Source organism: Branchiostoma floridae, chromosome 15 (genome assembly GCF_000003815.2).
Source record: "Branchiostoma floridae strain S238N-H82 chromosome 15, Bfl_VNyyK, whole genome shotgun sequence".
In the NCBI taxonomy this organism is placed as follows: Eukaryota; Metazoa; Chordata; class Leptocardii; order Amphioxiformes; family Branchiostomatidae; genus Branchiostoma; species Branchiostoma floridae.
Genome location: NC_049993.1, coordinates 8,739,147 through 8,762,138, shown reverse-complemented (window position 1 = coordinate 8,762,138; position 22,992 = coordinate 8,739,147). Strand labels below are relative to the sequence as shown.

The 22,992-nt window shown below is 42.3% G+C and overlaps 1 protein-coding gene across 1 annotated transcript in view; it reads left to right on the top strand.

The window, feature by feature from the left end:
* The first annotated feature begins 5,581 nt into the window (after positions 1 to 5,581).
* The window catches only part of LOC118431427 (opsin-3-like), a 19,321-nt gene continuing 1,910 nt past the window's right edge, over positions 5,582 to 22,992 (top strand). Inside the window, exons 1-3 of the mRNA XM_035842657.1 lie at positions 5,582 to 6,085; positions 17,034 to 17,362; positions 17,771 to 18,013. Of these exons, the coding sequence (XP_035698550.1) occupies positions 5,731 to 6,085; positions 17,034 to 17,362; positions 17,771 to 18,013 (927 nt within the window). The 5' untranslated portion in view covers positions 5,582 to 5,730. The remainder of the gene's footprint in view (positions 6,086 to 17,033; positions 17,363 to 17,770; positions 18,014 to 22,992) is intronic.

The window sequence follows — 22,992 nt, the reverse complement described above, 5'->3', positions numbered from 1 at the left end:
GGCAGTTAGCTTTATAGGATGTCAAAACGTCAGTGGGAGTCAAATATTTCACAAAACAGATTTCTTTGTAACGAAATGGACCATTGTTTTGAGTAATGTCCATTCACAAGTTTTCACATACTGAATCAGGTCCAGGTTCAGGTCCGGACCTAAACCTAATCCTCTGGACCTGAACCGGACCTGGACCTGAAATTTCTGTACCGGTACCCACCCCTAGTCTGAATCCTTCTCTATGACAATGACTGAATGAAGAACCTAGATTCTCTCTCTTCCTCACTTGCTACGGGTACATAATAACTCTATTACTGTTTGATCATTTTACGTACTGTACAAAGATTCATATTCCTAATGCAGCTAGACAAACCTGCCCTATGACCGATAGACCGATTCTCTCGCATCTTTAAAACATGAGCCAGGCGGGAAAGATTTCCTCGACCTCGAATATTTTGCATAGATGACTGATCTGATGACGTCACCAGACAATAAAAGCAACATTTATTAAAACATAGATCTACATCCTTTTCAACTGTGTTATGATTGTTGCGTTTCCTGAATCTGAATTTCTAACATCCATGAAATATTTCAAGACGCTCTAGATACATGCAGCTGTTTAGCTGACTTATAATAATAATAACACATTTTATTTCTAAATGTCCATTCAACCAAACCGAAAGAATCACTCTGTTTAGAGAAGCCACAAAGACTTATCCCAACTTCCCCACATTGACAGACGAACAGAAAGCCACCTTTCTCTTGAAATCGCAGAACCCACAAATTTTAGAAAAGGTGGGGCTTTTCGTCTCCCTCTGCTTTCAAAAAAGAAGTCAAACCCAACCTGTTTAGAAATAGCCAACACTAGTATTATAGTAGAATGCTGTTCATAAATATCCATTGTCACTTGTATATCGGCAATGTTTATACCATGTACTTGCAATTAGCCCTCGGGCTTTTGCGTTTTTCCTCTTTCTCATAAACCAAACCCAAGTCGTCAAGATGTTTCTGACACTGGATTTTGAATTAGCTATAGTTTCTTGTTTTTTTTTTACAATCATGTAATTCACCGTAGTTGTCACGTGTATGTTTTCTATGTTCCTACCATGTACACGTACTTGCAATTGGCCGTCGGGCAGGTGCAGGCAAATAAATATATCGCGTATTATCATATCATTTAATACCGTGGCAACCATCGCAATAATGTTTACGATTTGGTGTCACACCTATCTACATGTGAGGATGTGGGATGCAGAAAGCAGGCCAGACAATTTCCTCAGGAAATAACACTACATGTAGTGGAGATGAAGATTTGATTATGTATGCCTGGAGCAGTCGTGAAACCTCAGACAGTCCATATAATTGCGTTTTACGTACAAAAGATGGATCAAAAGAGTAACTGTGCCTCAACGTTGAAACAAAACTGATCAAATCATTATACACCGAATGAGCAAAGTAATGGTAAGGATTTAAAAGTTATATTTCACCACAGCTACATTTCACGAAGTCCCTCTTTCCACTAGGCGACGATCGCAATGCGCTCTCACTGCGACCTAAATAGGATATGTGCAACCTTTGATTTCTTACTGGGTATATCATACAGCATGTAAAAGTGTGATTGAGAGGACAGCAAAGCACACAAAGTGTAAAAAAAATCGATTTTTTTTTCATACAATTCGTTGAGCGATCTGTCAGAGACTAGGTCGCTGAGAGAGCGCGACGAGAGCGCCGTCCTAGTGAAAGGGGGGTATAAGGCAACAGATACTAGTATTATGTACAGGCTGTTGAGGTAGCGTCGATTTCGCTGGGTTGGACATGTATGCCGCATGTCAGATGGAGGAATTACTGCGAACCTACTGCAGGGTTGTAGCCAGCACCCGTCCTTCAGTCCTTTGAAGGAATTTTACAGCTGGGGACAAAAAAAATTGCCCATTCCGTCCTCTGTAATGGACAAAAACTATATGTAAAGTCAGTAAAGATATAAAAAAAACTGTCTTCTTGTGTAATTTTTCACCAACACAGATGAACAGCTTAGTCTACCAGCAAAATCTACACCTCAAAATGAAGGAAATTGGGTTTCAGAGGGTCTAGATTTCAAAAATTTTCAGGGGAGTATGCCCCCGGATCCCCGTAGGAACGTTATGCCTTCGGCTTGACGTCTCGTTCTTTCTGATTCAAAATCGAGGGGACTGAAAATGATTTCAGGCTGGCTACAACTCTGACCTACTGTACCGTGAAATGGCACTGGGACAAGAGCACGTGGTCATCCTCACCTCGCGTTGGAGGATGTTATGAAACGGGACGTGATCGTCCTCGATATGCACATTGACACATGTGAGTCACTTGCAGCAAGCAGGGTTCTTTGGAGGAAGTATAGTAGGTTAAAGAAAGAAAGGTTTGAAACTTTTTGGGGGAAGTAGAGACTTGCCTCAGAACTCAGACGTTCAAAGCGTAAAAGCAAACATCGTGTAAAGCCTGTACGTAGTCTTGTTGTGACTATATGAATACACTACCAGCAATAAAAAGCGGTGTAGCAACAGTACTCTGACATGTATAGTGAAAACCCTCAACAACAATGTACGAATGTAAAGTGTGTATTCTATAGCTACGTCAATTTCTGTTTGCCAATTAGAAATTTCATCTAAAATGACGTAGTCAGGAATAACTTTTCCTAATTGTTTAAGTAGATGATCCCCTAATTTGCATACTTAACAAATAACAATGCTTCTGCTTTATTTTCATTCAATTTATATGGTGTGTTACGCTGAAGGCCGGATGGGATATCTCAAGTAAATGTCTAATTGTTCTTGTTCGGTTACTGGATAACACCCCTAGTTTGTGTTGGGGCAAACCATCCAGGGCGTAGTGCTGCTGTTTATTGACCGTTCCTCAGGTGTTGCAACACCTCTTCCTTAAACTTAACGGGATTAGCTTGGAGGGTGGTTGAATATGGTAGAGTATTCCAATGGATAGTGGTTCTTGGGAAATATATATATAGTTTTATTGCACAACAATTGTACGGGGTACAAAGTATGGCATCTACATAACTACAGTTCTATAACTTAACACTTATCTAACTAATACAGAAGTTGTAGTATGGGATAAATTTCTTACAGTTATTGGAGGCTTTTACAATCATTGGAGGAATTTCTAATGTCTAAACATTCGTTGATATATTTTCCTATATCTGTCATGCAGGGATTGTCACATGTCATGATGTATTTGAATTTGCACTTCAGGTCCATCGAGATGAACCCTTGTGTGTAAGATGACAGCCTTGTGTACAGAGAATTTCGTATATCAGAATATTTGGGACATACAACCATAAAGTGATATTCGTCTTCAATTAGCTCTGGACAGAATGGACAAACCCTCTGATCTATAGGATTTTTTTTGGAATCTCCCGGTTTCTATATTTAAATATTTGAGACAGTCTTAATTAGTCTTAATGGGTTTGTGTGAGTTTGGGTGATTATGTCTAAATTGCCTTGGGTTCGCTTGTTCTTGTTCTTGCTTGTAATTTACTTGATTGATTTGGGAACCTTGACATTCGTTTGCCATTACATTTATTGTACAGTCGGCCTACATTCGGGGAACACCAGCTGGTTAGTCAACGGGAGTGACGGGCAGATCCAGGGTAACAGACTGATGACAGTGGGCAGTTGAAAAACGATTCCCTGGTTGCACTAGCAGCTGGCTAAGCACGTGTTTCTGTGATATTCCAGTTATCGGATAGATTTATATCACCATTCATGTTACTCACCAAAGCTTACTGTCATTTGGCGAAGGTCATCATCTTCCTCGCCGCATATCATTTAATATTTACTGAAGCGGGCTGTTCCCCACAGTTTATTATCAGATGCTGTCCGTTGCACTCCATTCCAAGTGCATCCCATCTTATAACCCTTTACACTCGGACGGCGCTCTCGCCGCGCTCTCTCTGCGACCTCAAATTTGACAGATCGCTCAACGAATTGTATAGAAAAGAAACGAATCTTTTTACACCATGTGTGTTTTGTTGTCTTCTCAGTCACACTTTTACGTTTTGTATGATATACCAAGCATGAAAGTGAAGGTTACACATATCCTATTTAGGTCGCAGTGAGAGTGCAGCGCGATCGCCGTCTAGTGGAAAGGGCGCCTAAGCAAGATCTCGCTCCGCAGTTCTTCATGGCTTGCCCCCCCCCCCCCTCCACACACACACACACACTTTCTTTCTCCCTCTTGGCGAAGGTACTAGATCATGGAGATCTAGATAGTTGCGCAAACGACAATCTGATTTGTGTAATTTGTAAATTTTATCATTGCTGGACATTAAGTTGTTAGAGTTTCATTGTACGATGCTGACACCAAGATTGTTTTTCTTCATCTTATGCAATTAGCACAAGTCCTGCAGAGGTGGGAGTCAGTTCGGTACACCTCTTCGTTTAATTAGTCAGTTGGGACATAGTCTCTTATATCACACACATTGTATTACCCATATGGCGTGAAAAACAAGCTCCTTGGAGGTCCGAACCTACCGAAATTTTTTTGACCTACCAACGTACAAGATATCAACACAATCCATCCAGACGTTCTTATATAACGTCGTTGGTTTTGCTGACAACAAATATTGGGAAACTCAAACACACACACACATACACACACATACACACACACACACACACACACACACACACACACAAACACACACACACACTCTCACACACACACACACTCACACACTCACACACACACTCACACAAACACACACTCAAACACATACACACACACTCGCACTCACACACACGCAAAAACACACACATAAACACACACGCACACTCACATTAACACACACACACTCACGCACACTCAAACCAACAGACATGCATATACACAAGCACATACAAACACAGGTGCAAGAACACCTTTACTCAAAATGACTACAAAATGACGAGATGTTTCTGCACCAATAATTGTGCTTCTCTAACTGCATTACATCAAAGTCTGTTTGGTTTCTATCCGTGTCCGATGGTAAATACACATCGTTTTACGTAGCCTACAGTTCCGGTAGTGTTTTCTTAGATCTCTCAACTGCCGATCCCTCAACAAACAATTCCTGATATTTAATGTCCATGCGGGACTTTGGAAGATTAGGGCGACACCTGGTAGGGAGTGAGGAAGTCCGGAGGCCGTACGCGTGGATGGAAGAGAGCGGCACGCCGGGTTGGCCTGCGTCTGCTCCAGCTGAAATGTAGTGAGCAAACAGAAGAAGAAATTATTATTCATGGTTCCTTTGAAGTTATTATTCATGGTTCCATGGAAACGTAATGATTTTATGTTTCTGGTCATATGCTAACCTTTCAGATTCGTTTCCGATCACTCCCACGCTCCGTACGTTCGAGACACGACTCTGAACTGACCAATAAGCGACGTTACCGGGAAAATTACGTCTCTATGTTGTCTGTCTCACGTGGTGGCGACGACAGGTGGGCATTTGCCGGCAGTATATATGTGTGTAATCACTGCCTCTGCTCATTCAGTCAGTTTGTAGAGTCCGCCCAGTGAACTGTGCCTCAGGTGTACTGGTGCCATCACTGATATTGCCAGGATCGGGGTTAGGTGTAAGGGTTAGGGTTAGGGATTGAGTTGGATATGCAACTGATGTATGTGTTAACAAACGCATTCCGTGGGTGAAATCCTGCTATCGTTAGAAAACGTGGAAGCTCGGCTGACTAAGACTTGTCCATAGAAAAGACTATGGACGTGAACGTAACGGAGGGTTGGAACGGCAGCACGGCGCCATGGACAGTCACCCCGCTCGGGGAGGGGGCCAGCCCCCTTCTCCTGCCCTACGAGAGCTTCCTTGCGGTCACGGCGGTGCTGACCATCTACGGTGTCGGCGGGATCGTGTCCAACTCCGCCGTGCTGCTGATGTTCTGGCGGTACCCGACGCTCCGGACGCCGTTCAACATGCTGCTGTTAAACCTGTGCTTAGGCGGGCTGATCGTGTCTATGGCCGGCATCCCCTTCTCCCTGTCCTCCAGCATCCACGGGCGCTGGATCTGGGGCCGCAGCGGCTGCGTCTACTACGGCTTCACCAACAGTTTCTGTGGTAAGTACAGCCACTTCTCCACACAACTTTGGTTCAATCCGGACAGTTTCTATAGTAGGTACAACACTTCATTTTACATGCAGCTTGGATTCAAACCTGACAGTTTCTGCGGTGAATACAGTCACTTCTATACGCCGCTCTGGTTCAAATCTCACGGTTTCTGTTCAAGGCACAACCTCGTCATTTTACCCTGATCTCTAATTTAAACCTTTCAGTTTCTGTGTTAGGTAAAGCCACTTCTTAAAACACGCATCTCTGATTTAAACCTGGCTGTTTCTGTGTTGGGTACAGTCACTTCATTTTACACACATCGGTAATCAAAATCTGACAGTTTCTGGGGTAATTTTACACACATCTGTAATTCAATCCTGACAGTTTCTGTAGTGGGTCATTTTATTTATTTATTTTTCATTTTACCCACATCTCTGATTCATCCCTTCACTTTACGCACGTCTCAGTTTCAAACTAGACCAAACTAGACCATTTCTGCAGTACGAGCAGTCCTATCATTGCAGACATACTTAAGATATCATCCTTCTACACTGAATGTCTGTTCGACCGCAAGTATCCTTAAGCGTATTCACACATGACAGTTTCACCACAGAAAAGCAATCAAATCACACGATCTCATGACCCCATTACGGGTTTCTGTCCCTGAGTACATGCATGCAATGCTTCTTTAAATGGTATCGATAATACTGTTCATCAGTATTTCTCTTGTTGCCCATTGAATTGGGCGTAACACTGGTGTACGGACTGGTTTATTAAACTATTTTCATGGACATGCCAACATGATTACAATAGAAATAGATAGGTCACACAATTCTTCTTTCACTACTAACGCTGTCCAATGTTTTCAGATACGCTTCTTTGATATAAGTGTAACCCTAAAAGCCACGAAGATGGAGTGTAGAGTAAATCCGTAGGTTGAACTGCTTGGCTAATCATGTGCGAAATATCGTTCTTTTGATGAATCAAAATTTGATGCGTATTGCACTATTACCCTAATTTCAGGGAATCATTAGTGCATACTAGATCACACAAAATCGTTATTGCACCGTTAACACTGTCTAATATTTCTAGATTGTATCTCTCTCTCTCTCTCAGATGATTTAAAAATTGCTGACTGCATTATTACCCTACTTTCAGGGAACAATAAACGTTTATCAGAGAAACATAAATGACCAGATTACACAGATCGTTCTTTCACCAATACCACCGCCGGACAGTAGTTCCATATCTGTCTCGTTCAAATGGGGAGGGACAAGTATTAGGAAGGGAGGGACAAGTAAGAAAGAGTTCACATAAGTGTATATTTTGAAGTTTGTATTAATACCGTATTTACATTCTTTATTTGACCGAAAAAAGGCGTTTTATATATCTATAACAAGGCTGCACAGTTTAGGTCAATCTACACGTTCTTCTGTGCAAACTTTACCTAAACCATAAGGATGTCAATACGCACTCGTGTGATCCAGCCCTTACGCATTCTGTTTTCACTCAGGACACCTGTCTTAAAGCCGGCTTTAAAATTCATGCGAACGCCGCCCAAATTTGTAGATCGGAGATTGCATCATTTCAACATCGCCCGAGCATCGGCCGTATTTTTCGCTGACACCCCCCCCCCCCCCTTCACAATTTGGACGAGAATGTTTTTCTCCATCTTATGCAATTAGCAGTGCGCTGCAGATGTGGGAGACAGGTCGGTACACTTCTTCAGTCAATTAGTCAGTCTCCGGGGACTTACACGTGTTATGCCGTGGAAAACAAGACAGAGAGAGACAAACATTACATGGTGGTTTTAATCCCAACGGAATAGCTGCTATAAGTCTCCTGAAGCACGCGTCATCGCCAGGATATCGGTCGTACTTTGTGCTCGCCGACTCTGAGCCAAGTACTTGATTTGTGACGGGGGCTTAACGCCGGCTTACAATTCATGCGAACGCCGGCCGAATTTCCGATCGGTCAGAGCTCGCTGAATTTCAGTATTGCCCGAGCAGCGGCTGTATTTTTCGCTTGAAGCTCGGCCGGCGTTTTCGCTTGAAGTGAAAACGCCGGCCGAGCTGCTAAAATCGTCCGAAGCCCGCGGAATCGCCAAATACTTGGGCCGAAAATGCCCATTTGGTGCTCGACACGCCGACCGAGCCCAGTACTTGATTTGTGACGGGGCTTTAAGAATGAAGACCTTTATTGCACATTGCACATTTTGCCACACTGGGCTAAGTACATGTCACAACACGACATGTTGAAGAGATACAGTTAACAGATATAAACGAGACTATTGCTGGATAAATTCAACCTCTCTTCGCTTTTCTGTTATAGTGAAGATAAAAGAGCAGATATGTTTTATGATCGATGGTTTGTCTAGTTGCATTAGGAATATGAATTTTTCTACAGAACTTAGGTGTATGAAATAAGGAAATTGGTTTTGTATAACCTTATACAGTTCATTTCTCTCTAAGGTATACAATGTACATTTTACTACAAAATGACATTCGTTCTCTATTCTATAATTTCTCTTCAACCGACGGAACCGAAAAGCCGTTGATTTAAAGTATAAAGGGTGAAATTACGGGTGAGCCTTTTTGGCTGCTAGCTACGCTGCTTGGTCGATATGCAGAGGATACATAACTATCCAAAGAACTAAAAACGTAATTACCTTCGTGGCAATTACGCGGTGATTTCTGATGGATGGGAACTCCAAGCGGCCTGTTCCCTTCCTTCTCTTCTGTACACATATTGATCCATTCTCTGTTCTTCACTCCAGCCTAATTACTGTGGATATCTTCTTCTTTAAAATGAAATAGAATTTCAAAAGGAAACAAAGGTTTATTCATCATTAGTGATGCGCCCTGTTTTCTATGAATCGACATGAAACAGCACAGAAAACAGGAGCGGAGGAATACGACAGCTTCATCTCTGAAAAGAAAGAAATCAAATTTGACGATGACGAATGCAAGTTGTACAACGACAAAATTAAAAAAAACGGGTTGTGCCCAAACTAATTGTTCTTACTCTCCAAGCAGAGGTCCGACGTTGGCTTTTTTGACGTGTTTGGGGCGTTTTAGTGGGCTTTCTATTTTGAATCATTTTCTCTACGTCTCGTGGCCAGAATAATTAAAAAAATCAAAATAGAAAACCGGAAATGAACGCGCCAAAAGACAGTCGTAGCGAAACATTTGATTGGAGGGTAGATTTTCTCCGCCCGTATCAGCGAATAACAAAAAGAGAATAAAGGGCTCCTTACAAGCTTCCTGCATCTGAGAACTTCAATTACCCTCATTGGATCCTGTGAGATAGATGTGCAGTCAGATGTAGCTCTGAATCTGCCCTTGGACATTTACGGAATTGAAGGGTAGAAGCAAGGTCATTGATGAATCAACGTATGCGCAGTACAGCGACGAATTAAACTCTGGCTACACTGAATGTAACACTTAATAGATGTTCTGTATATGAAGACAGGTAGCCAGGGTTTCATAATCTCTCGCTGTCTCGATATATTGGGTCTCTTCCCTTGAGATTTAGATTAGTGGAAGGTCTGCTATAAACGTGATGTAGCTAGACTGGAAGGCAAGTTAAGCTTTTTGGATAAACAGTTCTGCTAGTTATCATAACTTGTTTTCTTTTTTGTGTTTTGCCAACCATTCCCAAAGACTAGATAAATGTGGATCCTGCTCAACTTAATGAGTCTTTTAGTAACTCTGATTGAGAATAGGATATGAGAAATTTGAGAAATATGTCCTAGGGGAAAGCTATGATATGATATCCTCAGCTATGACGTCCGTGCCATATAAAAGTCCTTCACATTACAGCACGCACGGCATTCGATCCCTGGAAATTCGCTTATCAATTAACGTCGTAGCAAGTCTTTGTCCAGTTAACGCCTCATTGTCTCCCAGTATGCCGTGTCCCTGAAGCAGACGGGTTTTCATCTTCAAACGGCGCTCGACAAAAAGATTCCCGGAAAGAATTTTCGCTCAACGTCGGAGCAACTCTGTCAATTTAACGCCTCCTTCACTCATGGCGTGTTGCGCCCATCAATGGACGGCTCTTCATCTTCAAAGAGCAGATAAGCTTCACTTCACTGACCTCGTGCCTTACTTGCCATTTCATAGCATATGAGTCACAGATGACTACCTTTCAGCCCTACTTCTCTGCATACCGATCACCCTATATGTGAATTCCTGTATAGAGGAAGGTGCGCTAGCCGTAATGTGTGTATGACGCACAGAAAAAAAATGTAAAGTTATGCAATCAACGTTAACTAAGGGTATATACTGATAACTTATGTGTAAAATCCTTTATAGAGGAAAGTGTGTATGACGCACAAACTATCTCACTGCAGAAAAACTGAAAACCGAAGCAATCAATGTTAACTAAGGGTATGGGGACTACTACTACCACTATGGGGAAGAATGCGGGTGTTGACTACCGTTATCAAGACCCTCTCACGTGCCGCATACTAAACTGTCCGTCACATTTGCACCGGTACTAGATAGGGCCACAAATTTTCCCCTGTAAATTGTCGGATACGGGTTTGTGTGTGGGGGTTGGGGGGGGGGGGACCCCATGTTTTCACAATAAGATTACGGTCTATTTTGTCGCAGGGTCCTTCGTTGATTTTAGATGTGTTTTCTTTGTTGTTGTAAAATCCGGGGTCCGTTCAAAGGCAGATCCTCAACCCGCCCCCCCCGTAAAACAGCCCATAAATATCCGGGGCCCCCTTTTTTCAAATTGTGACAATAGCCTTACTTTCATGCGTGTGCGATGTAACATTTTTATCTACATTTATTAAATATTAACAATTAACAGATATAACATTTCCTGCAATTGACAGCAGGAGTGGATGGAGAAGTGAACCTCAGTTATATTACTAGAAATTCTACTGTACATTCAAGTTGATCTAATGTCCATACTTTACTCACCGCCGGCGAGCAAATGTCTCTGCAGACAAGACAAACAAGTCGCACTATGCAGCATAAACCAATAATGTTTTATCTATTAAAGTCTAAAATGAGACCATTATATGAAGTCAAAATTGTCCTGGGAATTGGGGTTGTGAGCCAGGAAACAGAATTCAGAACGCCGAGGGACGAGCCGTTTTACAAATTGCTTTCAATCAACTGTGATACTCGTAGTCAAGTAAAGCTACATGGTACTAGTATTGATGGGAACGTGGGCCGCAAGAAGTTGAAAATTGGTCGGTGGCCATTTGACTTGTTTTGAGCATGGTCGCGCCGAAACGTAATGAAGTTCATTGTGATCTCGTAGACAGGGCAATAAGACAGGGTGGATGTAATTACGTTGGTCGGTCGGCAGGAAGGAATGAAAACATATTCCACATATCAACTTACCTTTGTTTGGCTGATACAAAGGTAGACGTATCTCCCAATGGTTGTCACGAAGACATGTTATCAAATGAAGTCATGTTATCAAATAGAGCATGAAAATTTAACTTTATTGTCGAACTCTGAAACAAACCCTCTGCGTACAGTTCCCACTCGTAGACAATGTAAAAAAAACTTCCAACCAGTGTGTTGCACGGCTTTATATGAATGAAAGGAGGTCTTTATTCTCCTTCGTATGACACATCTTCTTGATTTATGTAGGCCCAGAGAAAAATATAGGTATTAAGCGCCTGAAAGCTCCACCAATATCGCTGCGGCTCTCTTGCTAACAGCTTTCTTTGTAACTTAAATAGTGCACATTTCCATTTAGATCATGTTTTTGCTGAAGTCGGCAGCAATGTCTGACGTAAGAACGACAATGGGGCCAGTCTTCGCTATCTTCAACGTTGAAAGACCGTATTCGGGCTTCTCTAACTGCCACGTGAGTCTGTAATTACGTCACATCAGCGTGATATGCAGTGATACAGGAATAACATGTTTATGATTTTTCTCTTGCTTTTTTTTATCTTGCCGGGCTTGCGCCCGGCAAGATAATGTGGCGGATATTTTCCATGGTTCAATGGTTCAATCAATGGTTCAATGTTAACCCAGCCCTTCCAAAGGCCCTTCCAAAGGCCCTTTTCTCTTTGCCCAATTTTATGGCTTAGTTAGACAAGGGTTACATTGCAGTCCAGTATCAAAACTGTATTTTAGACGTATGTGGTCCAGCGTAAATAAATCTACGCTTTAACCCATGTTTATCATAAAGATATATCAAAAATTGCATCAGAAGGAATTTATTTTGTAATAAAGAATAATGCATACTCATTGTGGGTCAAAAAGTTTTACAATACCGGTGTGACAGCGTTCTCGCCCCCCCGTGATCTCGCCCCCCCGGGGGCGAAATCACTAGCGATCTCGCCCCCCCGGGGCGAAATCACTAGCGATCTCGCCCTCCCCGGCTAGTGATCTCGCCCCCCTACCTCGCCCCCCTTTAGCGATTTCGCCCCCCCCCCCAAAAAAAAACGGGTTTACATGACATTTTAGAAGTTTATTGGTATAAATCACAAAATGTAGTTTCAGAATGATATAAGTACACGAGTTTGATACATAACTCCATTCATAATATCAATATTAACGTAATTACATGGTAATAAGATAGTTTAACTTGTTTCAGACAAGGAGGGTTGGGTCCCTTGTATTCCCATTATTGCATATACCTGAGTCTTGACATAAGATGTATTTCATTGTATTCACCTGTCCTCAAGCAACCTATATATCTCCAATATGAAGTCTCTACAATGAAGTGACCACAAAAGAACTATGTAATGTCTTTATTAATTATGCAAATATTAGGTATTAATTAGAATAACGCACATTTTGGTATATGCACCTGGCCAAGGGATATCTTCACCTCCAACATGACTGTCTTTTCTAGTATTTAGGAACTGATGCATTTACCCGTGTTTCTTAAGACAGGTACTTTACCAGTGTTTGTGTAGCATTTAGGAACAGCTATATCAACTTGCGCGTAGATAGTGTTTATAATGAGAAACTATTATTCACGTGTGTTTTTGTTAGTGCTTTGGAAATGTTTCCAGCACAAGAAAGAAAACACTGTGACAAATTGAAAACATATAGCTGACGTATTCCGTACCATAGACGGTGTTGATTTATACGTTCGCAGTAGCACTGTTTTATGCCACCTCAGCTGCAAAAATTGTCTTTTTTCATTTCAATGTCATGTTTGCACCGAACAATATAATATCGACTTTCGAGGTATGACATCTTACGGTACGGTAATAAGGTGCCATATAGGTACCAGGTAACACACCATATACGTTACTCCCCAGGTGCAGTATAGTACCAGGTAGCGCACCTGTAATATGTAGTAGCCAGCTGCTCTGGGGGGGGGGGGCGAAAACGCTAAAGGGGGGCGAAAACGCTAGTGATCTCGCCCCCCGGGGGGGCGAGATCGCCGGGGGGGCGAGATCGCTGTCACACCTGTTTATTGTGCCAATAATTCATCTGACATAGATTATGTTAATGAGGTAAATTTCCAATATCTCCCTACACTGGGGGATTATTTTAGAGGGTAAAACTTATTAATTAGTTTAGAGGGTAAAACTTCACTGGAATGGATTCATCATTCTTTAATTGTAAAAATAAAACAACGTTTATTTTTGCATTTTGCGACTTGCAGTCTATGCCATACATTTCTATACCTTTTAAAACGAGGTTCTTCAGAACATGTAATGGTTAGCTCAGTGATAAAGTTTATGCATTGTAATCCAGCGCTCCGGGTTCGATTCCCGGAACGGGAATTTTTCAACTTTCTTTTTTTACACCATTAAAGTACTAGTAAACAATACTTTTGTCTTTTGACCAGAACATTTGGGAATTTCTGTTGTAGTTCTGCATTTTTCCGCTGTTGGGATATTTGAATGAACGAACAGACATGTACATGTAGGGTATATGTCGTTCTAACTTTCATTAAAATGCCCATACAACATCTATATCACATAATTGCACGAGAAGAAACTGATTTTCTCGAAAATAATTGCATCCTGTATGACAAAAAGTTTCACTAAACATGTTCATTCTTATATTCCTGGACAAACCTCATTTGCATATTGGTGAATCTCTCCATGCGACCATATCAGATTTAGTTACTCTATTTCTATTTACATGACATTCTAATAACTAGAAAAACGTTCACACATGCAAACCTTAGCAAAATGTCAGCTTTTTTAAAGCACTTGTTCTGGTTGTTTCTGATTATTTTGATGTGATCCTCATGTTTACTGATGAACACTGGTGAAGCGCCGAGGTACCTTTTCCTGACGAAATCCCTACTACCCGGCAAGATACAGCTTTTTTTTAAAGCACTTGTTTCCCCAGTGTAAGCAACTCTGACTTGATTAACGTTATATAGTATGACATCAAATTTCGCCTGTTTACAAATCTAAGTTACAAACAGTAAATCGTACAATGAAGCTGCAAAATGATCAGATATATACTTAAATAATATAATTTCAGAAAAAAATATTTGGAAACGAATATAAATCAAATGTTGTAGGCTGTCTCTTTTCCTTTAATAAAACACCATGCTGATATTTTCGTTAAGTAAGCCCTTGCAAGTAAGCTGGAAAGCGTATTATGTCGAGATCCAAGTTAAAAGAAGAAGAATGGAAAATAGTAATATTTTGCCGTTTGACATACCATGTTTAGTCAATTATTCAACCTTCCTGATCACTTGTATTTCATATTTAAGGCAACTTTTGGGCAGTTTTGAGGCTCCCATAGCATGTCATCCATGCAATAGATTCAGTATGACCGTACTAAAATAGATCCATGCTTTTAAAAAGGGTGATTTCGAAGCGTTTGAGAGACACTAAAAGTGCCTGAAAGAGGCGCTATCGTTCCTGAAAAGGCGCCGTTTGCCATTCCATGTAATCCCTGTAAGGTCCCAGTACATGACAGGGGTGTGCATGTACCCTGATACCATTAATCAATATAATCTGTATTCCATTAGAAAAGACTTTCCTATCACAAGAGGCAGTACTGGAGACTCAGCGAACCTTGAATCACGCTTAAGCCAACACTTAGCGGGCACTCAACACTCAGCATCATTTAGATGGATGTCTTATTCCAAGTAGATCGAGATCATTCCGCCCCATGTCGATATCGTCACTCAAAGAGATCTGTTCTTTGCTTCATGGCCAGGCTTTTAAGAGTTTGGATGTTCTGTGCACAACAGGGTACATGCATTCAAGTTCGCGGGGATTGAATTTCGCGGTAGCCGGAAAAAAGGACTTTTCGCGGTGGTTTTAAGTTCGCACCATGCACTGTAGTCTCATACTGCCACGGAAAAATGTTCGCGGTGTTTTTAAGTTCGCGGTGAAGCGGCCACTGCAAAAACCGCGAACATTAAACCACAGCGAAAGTTTCTGCATTTGCAGTATGTAAAAGGAGTCGACGTCAATGACCACCAGTGGCGGTTTCTCTGACGTTTCCGACGCTGATTAAAATGAATCAAGCTCGGAGCAAAACAGGTACATCAAAGACGATAAACCTTTGAGATATTTATTCTATTACTCATAGTTTTGTCATAGATCAGGGGGATGTTAAAGGAGTCAATGACGACCACAAGAGGCAGCTTCTCTGGCTTTTCCGACGCCGATTTAATTGTATCAAACACGGAGCAAAACAGCTAAATCAAAGACGATAAACCTTTGAGATATCTATTCTATTACTCATCCTAAGTCATCCTAAGGCAAAATTTTCAATGTTTTGCGTCTAGGCTTTTAAGTGTACTTTTGCTTACGTAATTGAAAGACGTAATATAAGAAGGATTCCATCGCCAAGAAAGTTTACTCCATGTCTTCTGGGACTTTATCAAGACAGAATAGACATCTTGTTATTTAAGTTATTCTTTCATGATAATTCTTCAAGTGCTCAGTTGTTTTTTGCAAAATTGATATGTACAGTGTCAATACCAAAGACGCACAGATTTGATACTGTAAATGTAGACATGTTTGCGGTGGTTTTATGTCGCCGAGAGGCATTCTTACCGCGAACTTAAAACAACCGAGAACATTTTCCATGGCAGTAATTAAGATACTACACTGTATGGCTCTACCGCAAACTTAAAACCACAGCGAACACTACACTTGCCCACTAACGCGAAATTTAATTCCCGGGCCCCGCGAACTTAAATGTATTTACAGTATTCGAGGTGTGCCTGATTCAATCTCCTCTCATACCCTTCATGCTCGGCTGGAGCTTAATTCCATGGTTCATTTTCGTTGCGATGACTTCTAAAGCTGATCCAGTGGTTCCATTTCCTGTGAACCCATCAGTGTCAGCTGTTTACAAGCGGCATCACGGGACGACTGCCGGCCTATTTGATCTCATCTATAGGTGACATTAGCAGATGTCATCTCGTGGGACCAATTTTTTCCAATAGCTTCTGAACCTTTTCGGCATCCACAGAAAATGGCCCTGTTTTCAATCAGTGACTGTCTGTAACCGAGACGATGACCAAGTGGATAGAGCGTTTGCCATGCATATGGCAGGTCATGAGTTCCGACACATTAGGCCCACTTTCCACTAGACGGCGATCGGGCTGCGCTACTCACTGCCACCTAAATAGGCTATGTGTAACCTTCACTTGAACACTGGGTATAGCATACAAAACGCAAACGTGTGACTGAGAAAGCAACAAAGCACAGAAAGCGTAAAAAGATTCGTTCCTTTTCTATACAAGTCGTTAATCGATACGTCAAATTTTAGGTCACAGAGAGAGCGTAGCGAGAGCGCCGTCCCCAGTGGAAAGTGGGTATAAGTAATACCAAAGATTGCACATACAGTAAAGTCATACTGCTTCCTTTGCTAGCTTGGCACCTAGCGTTCGGAAAATAGTGTGGCAGTTGAACACACACCACTGCCAGTGGACTACTCCCCTGCGGCGCCACCACAAATACCACGTTTTGTATGCGAGGGCTTCAACTTTAACTAATTGTCTTTATAACGGGGTTGTGTTGTCTGTTTTGATGCAGGTATCCTCTCCATGATCACACTGACGGTGATCGCCTACCAGCGCTACAAGATCACCGTGAGGCTCCCTGGCGGCCCCAATCTGAAGTACAGCGATGTCACCAAGGCCATTGCCTTCGTCTGGATCTACTCCCTGTTCTGGACGGCACCACCGCTCTTCGGGTGGAGCAGCTATCAGCTGGAGGGACCGAGGATCGGCTGCTCCGTGGACTGGGCCTCCGGCACCGTCAACGACATCTCCTACATCATGGCGTTCTTCGTGTCGTGCCTCATCCTGCCGCTAGGCGTCATCGCGGTGTGCTACATCAGACTCTGGCAGCACATACACAAAGTACTTGTAAAACCTTTTACCTACATCACAGTCTGTAACAGTGTGTGTACAATAGGAATCATCAGGGGTTCGTCACATAAACTGGGATTTCAATGTCAATTTTCCAGTCCGTAAGGGCGTGACCGTTTCCAATTTCTATCCAATACCTTTCACCTTGCGTAGGATTGGTGACATTACTCCCATACGGACACGAAGGTTCGTATTTGTGTTTATACATGGTAAGTTCAACTTCCTCAGCTAGCGAGGTTAAATCGACTAGGATGGAAGATGTAACAGTTAACAAACACTGTTACATGCAGAATGAAGAAAATCTGGCATTTGTAACATTATCGTATCACTTAGATATCTATCATCGACATGACCAATGCTAGCGTGACTAGTCTAAAGTTATCTCGTTCTCTCCACCAGCGTGCAGGCCAGCAGCAGAACAAGAATTCCGCCACGTCTAAAGCCGAGGGTCGGATCGGGCTGATGGTGGTGGTGCTGATCACGTGTTTCCTGATCTGCTGGCTGCCGTACGGGCTCGTGGCCCTGGTCGTCACCTTCGGGGAGCCTCGGCTCATCACCCCGACCTCCGCCATCGTCTGCACGCTCATGGCCAAGTCCAGCGTCATGTGGAACCCCATCATCTATGTCGCCATGAACAAGCAGGTCAGTACAATCACAATTGCCAACCTGCCTTCCTTATACCCCCTTTCCACTAGGACGGCGCTCTCGTCGCGCTCTCTCTGCGACCTAAAATTTTACACATCGCTCAACGAATTGTATAGAAAAGAAAGGAATCTTTCTACACTTAAGGTGGTTTCTTGTCTTCTCTGTCGCACTTTTACTTTTTGTATGATACACTCAGTGTAAAAGCAAAGGTTGCATACATCCGATTTAGGTCACCGTGAGAGGGCAGCGCGATCGCCGTCTAGTGGAAAGGGGGCCTAAGTGCTTGGGCCAGGGACTGGCCCCTTGCTCATCTCCGTCAGCCCTTTGTACTTGTTTCCCCAGACTTAAGACTCGATCATTCCAGTGGCCTTGTGGTTTGAAAGTCCTTATAGTAGGCTTTGTTGACAAGTGTATTTGGTGGTATCCTTATTACAATCAGCCTATGGAAAATATGATACTGGGAACATACAGACACAGATCTCCCCGTACCCTCTCCTATTGACCCCGTGACCTGGAGTGTCTACCATGTCTGACCCAGTCCTCATCTCATCTCATTTATCCCTTGATCTTACTACTAGTATTTGAACGTAATGGCACCACAGCAGATCAATATGGCAAAATGGGGTAGGGAATTTCCCGAGCAGCCTCGTAACCCCTGCTTCGCCTATTGAGTCAGTGAAGTCAAGCTTGCTTAAAGGGGCATTCCACTCCAGAAGCGAGTATTATTTTCTGATAGATGAGATTTTTTGGGATACTAATGCACTCGACTTTTCGCAAAGTTACCTGATTTGTCTTTTAGACAATATTCTTTTCTAAATTAGAGCACCCCCATGCGGACCCGTTTCTAATGTACTGCGCCGTATATGAGTTCGCGACTTCCGTCACACCTTCTCGCTAACGGTAGTCGGGATAAGCTTGACAAAGCAGTCAAGTGATAATCACACATGTAGGGAAATACAAAAAACGTTTGAAGACTATATCATCTTGGGATGGGGATATTTGGCCACTTAACTATAAGGAGTTGAAAGTCGGTCAACGTAAAATGGCGGCGCCAAAACTGCTTGTATGGCCGACGTTGGGCACAATTTCTCGCTAACGGTAGAACCGCTGAGCGAACGAAAGTGGTAGGGCGGCTATCGGACGTTTAGGAAGGAACACACAAAGTTTGAAGCTCAGCGGTTCTTGGAATCCAGAGATGTGGTCACTTTTATGGATCATTCTTCTCTAAAAAGGCTACTTTTATACATCAACAAATTACTACAGAATGACCCACAAACGTTCTAATGACGTTTGTGCACACACGTACAGTCTACTCAAAAAGTGATCCTAAAACATCATAGAGTAGTATCGAAATCTATACTAGTACTAACCGGTACCTGTTCCCATGGTCAAAGCCACGTCCTCCCTCAGCAGCGCACAATGCATTGGAAGGGTCCTCAAGGGAATTCAAGAACTCGTTTGCTACAATGTTCCCTCTTCGTTTAAGCTTAAACTTGTGGTAAATTTGACCAAACAAACTTGATTCAAACATAATTATTTATTGTCTGAGGAATAATAATACTCGTTTCTGGAGTGGAATGCCCCTTTAAGCTTGATGTTTCTGACTTAGGGAGAAGAGATGCTGCTACAGTTATCGCTATGGGCCGCTCTTCATCTTCATGATGGTAACATCAGGCCCTACGAATTTTTGAACATGATTTAGAAAAAAAAACAGTCTTCTTCACCCGTCTCGTCTCTTCACCCGTCTTAGTGTTTCACTTAGTGTCCTGAGTTCTAGTAGCTCTGAAGTCTACTTCGTGTCCTCCTATAAGTTTGCCTTGCAGTTATACCGTTTTCCACTCACGTCCTACCCCTGCTGACAGTGTATTCAAATAACAACACGCACAAACATGGAGAGAGAGACAGATACACACACACACACACACACACACACACACACACATGCACACACACACACAGATATAGATACAGATACAGAATATACTAGTACTGTAAATGCAGAAATGTTCGCGGTGTAGTAATGTTCGCGGTTTTCGCGTCGGCCGCTTCACCGCGAATTTAAAACCACCGCGAACATTTTTCCATAACCGTAAGAGACTACAGTGCATGGTGCTACCGCGAAATTAAAACCACCGCGAAAAAGCCCATTTTCCCGCTACCGCGAAATTAAATCCCCGCGAACTTAAATGCATTTACAGTATATCCAAGAATTTCTAGTTCCTTCAGGTCTCATGGCTTCTGACCTGACCTATATTCATATACATATAACGTTTATGTAACGAAGTAATGTTACAGGTATAAAACGCCCGGCCTCGATTTTTCTGTGCCATCTAATTGAAGTGCCATTAGCCTGTGAGCATTTTTAAAAGTACCTGCCTATATATTCATATGTACTTACATAGAATATAAGTACAGTTGTTAGGGTCCTGAGTGACACACATAGAACTGAAGCTCTTTTGTTATATACGCGTTTTAACTCGCGTAGTGTACCACTTTATAACATACCTGTAATTATGTCCAAGCTTTCAAACTCTCCAATTATTGTGAGATGGTACTCTACGCGGCCATTCAAAGGTATGCTCTAGTTTTTGTTAAAGCCCTAAAGCCCTGAAAGCCTGAAATCGATTGACTGAATCCACTAATGACATGTCTTTTTACGAGTTTTTAGTAGGTAACCGTTTCTGTTTTCTGTGCAAGCTTTGTATATTTTCGCATTTTAAAAAGTCGAATCAGTTAGTCCTCACTCATAGTGAGCAATTGGGCTGGTCTCAATCTTGATGATTCTGACCTAGCGAGAAGAGATGCTGTTACAATAACAATGTAACCCGTAACCTTGAGTGGCCTTCAGGCCTTGTTACGTGGTGACCATCAAGTAAAAAAAAAATGGATCCCAATCCCAAGACAGCCTACAGTCCAGAGAAAAGGTGTCCGCCAAGTTGCAAAATTTTGGTCTTGTCGTTTCGAAAATGGGGATGATCAACCTTTATTCGCAAAGATAAATGTGAATCCGCGAAGAGACAGTGGGGAACAACGCACCAGCTGCAGTCATATAACCATGTGTCTCTCTTTAGAAAATCTTCTTTTCTAATGTTCGTCATTATGTGCCACTAACGTAAAGATCTATTCTTGAGTACAAGACTCGTGACAATGCTCATTGAGCGCGTAGGTGTCTATTCTTCCATCCCTTGTACTTCTTTGTGACGAGGTTTTGGCTCTGTCAAAGGAAGGCTATTTTTTAAATGCATCTGGTTTTAAAAGCCTAACGTACAAAAGTTTGCAAAACAAAGTGGTTCCTCAATGATTCGCGGGGATCTGAGAAGGGCCATTAACGCAAGAAACCGCACGTACGTCAGAGTACAGCTCATCCACTATTATAATAGCTTCTAGTAGGTAACTTTTCTGTGCAAGCTTTGTATATTTTCGCATTTTGAAAAGTAGGATCAGTTAGTCCTCACTCATAGTGAGCAATTGGGCTGGTCTCAATCATGATGTTTCTGACCTAGAGTGAAGAGATGCTGTTGCAGTTACAATCGTGTAACCCGTAACCTTGAGTGGCCCTGAGGTCTTGTTACGTGGTGACCATTAAGTAAAAAAAAATGGATCCCAGTCCTAAGACAGCCTACAGTCCAGAGAAAAGGTGTCCGCCAAGTTTTCAAAATTTTGGTCTATTCGGTTCGCAAATGGGGATGAAGGTTTTTAAAGTCATCAACCTTTATTTCGCAAAGATAAATGTGAATCCGTGAAGGGACAGTGGGGTACAAAGCACCAGCTGCAGTCATCTAACCACGTGTCTCTCTTTAGAAAATCTTTTTTTTTCTAATGTTCGTCATTATGTGCCACTAACGTAAAGATCTATTCTTGAGTGCAAGACTCGTGACAATGCTCATTGAGCGCGTAGGTGTCTTTTCATCCATCACTTGTACTTCTTTGTGACGAGGTTTTGGCTCTGTCAAAGGAAGGCTAGTTTTTAAATGCATTTGGTTTTGAAAGCCGGACACACAAAAGTTTGCAAATAAGTGGTTCCTTAATAATGATTGGCAGGGATCTGAAGAGGGCCATGACGCTAGAAACCGCACGTGCGTCAGAGTACAGCTCACTCACTATAGCTAGCGCTTTGAATATCTCTTGACGAAACCATTAGGTGAACAATGGAAGAATTTTTTCCTAGAACCGGCTTGTCTAATTCTGCCGAAAAGGTTTGTAAAACGGCAGAACGAGACTTGCCGGTTCTAGGAAAATATAGGAAAAAAAACAATTTACAGTATGGTTTAAAACTTTGTATTATTTTCCATATAATCAAATCAACATGGTCTTTCACCACATAGGCTATACGGTCCGTACACAAATACAGAACACATACATACATACATCTCATAAAGAGCGACAGTATCCACAGGTATCTACAATAACTACATGATGCTAGCACTATCAACTAATGCCATTGTCCACACCAACATCTGCTTGGAAACAGGTGACCACAACTGATACATCACTGAATTCCTCTCGCCGACAAAATGCAGGGTCTCATGCAAACGCAAACAAACGTGACTATAGATATATGCAATACATAAAACAACTCATTACGTTACTGGCCGGCGTATTAGAAATATGGGCGTCTTTTTTACTACTCTCCAAGCAGAGGTTTGTTTTTGGCGTGTTTTTATGCGTTTTTGTCGGGCTGTCGATGTCGTCCCGTTTTCTACATGTGCGCCTGACTGAGTCGCGCTCCTAGCGGCCGGTCCTACAGTTGCATCCGCATAGGAAGAGGTCATTACCCTAGACAGCGAGAGATTGTGTACACACAGGCTAGTTCGCCGGCCATATATATGCATATCCCTTTGACTGACATGGAGAAAATAGAGCCAAACCTCTAATCAGAGAGTACGCCTTTACGTCTCAGGTTATGTTTCCTGGATGATACATCTAAGGTGAATAACCCTAATAACATCCAGGTAATAAGATACACCAAAAAGCAG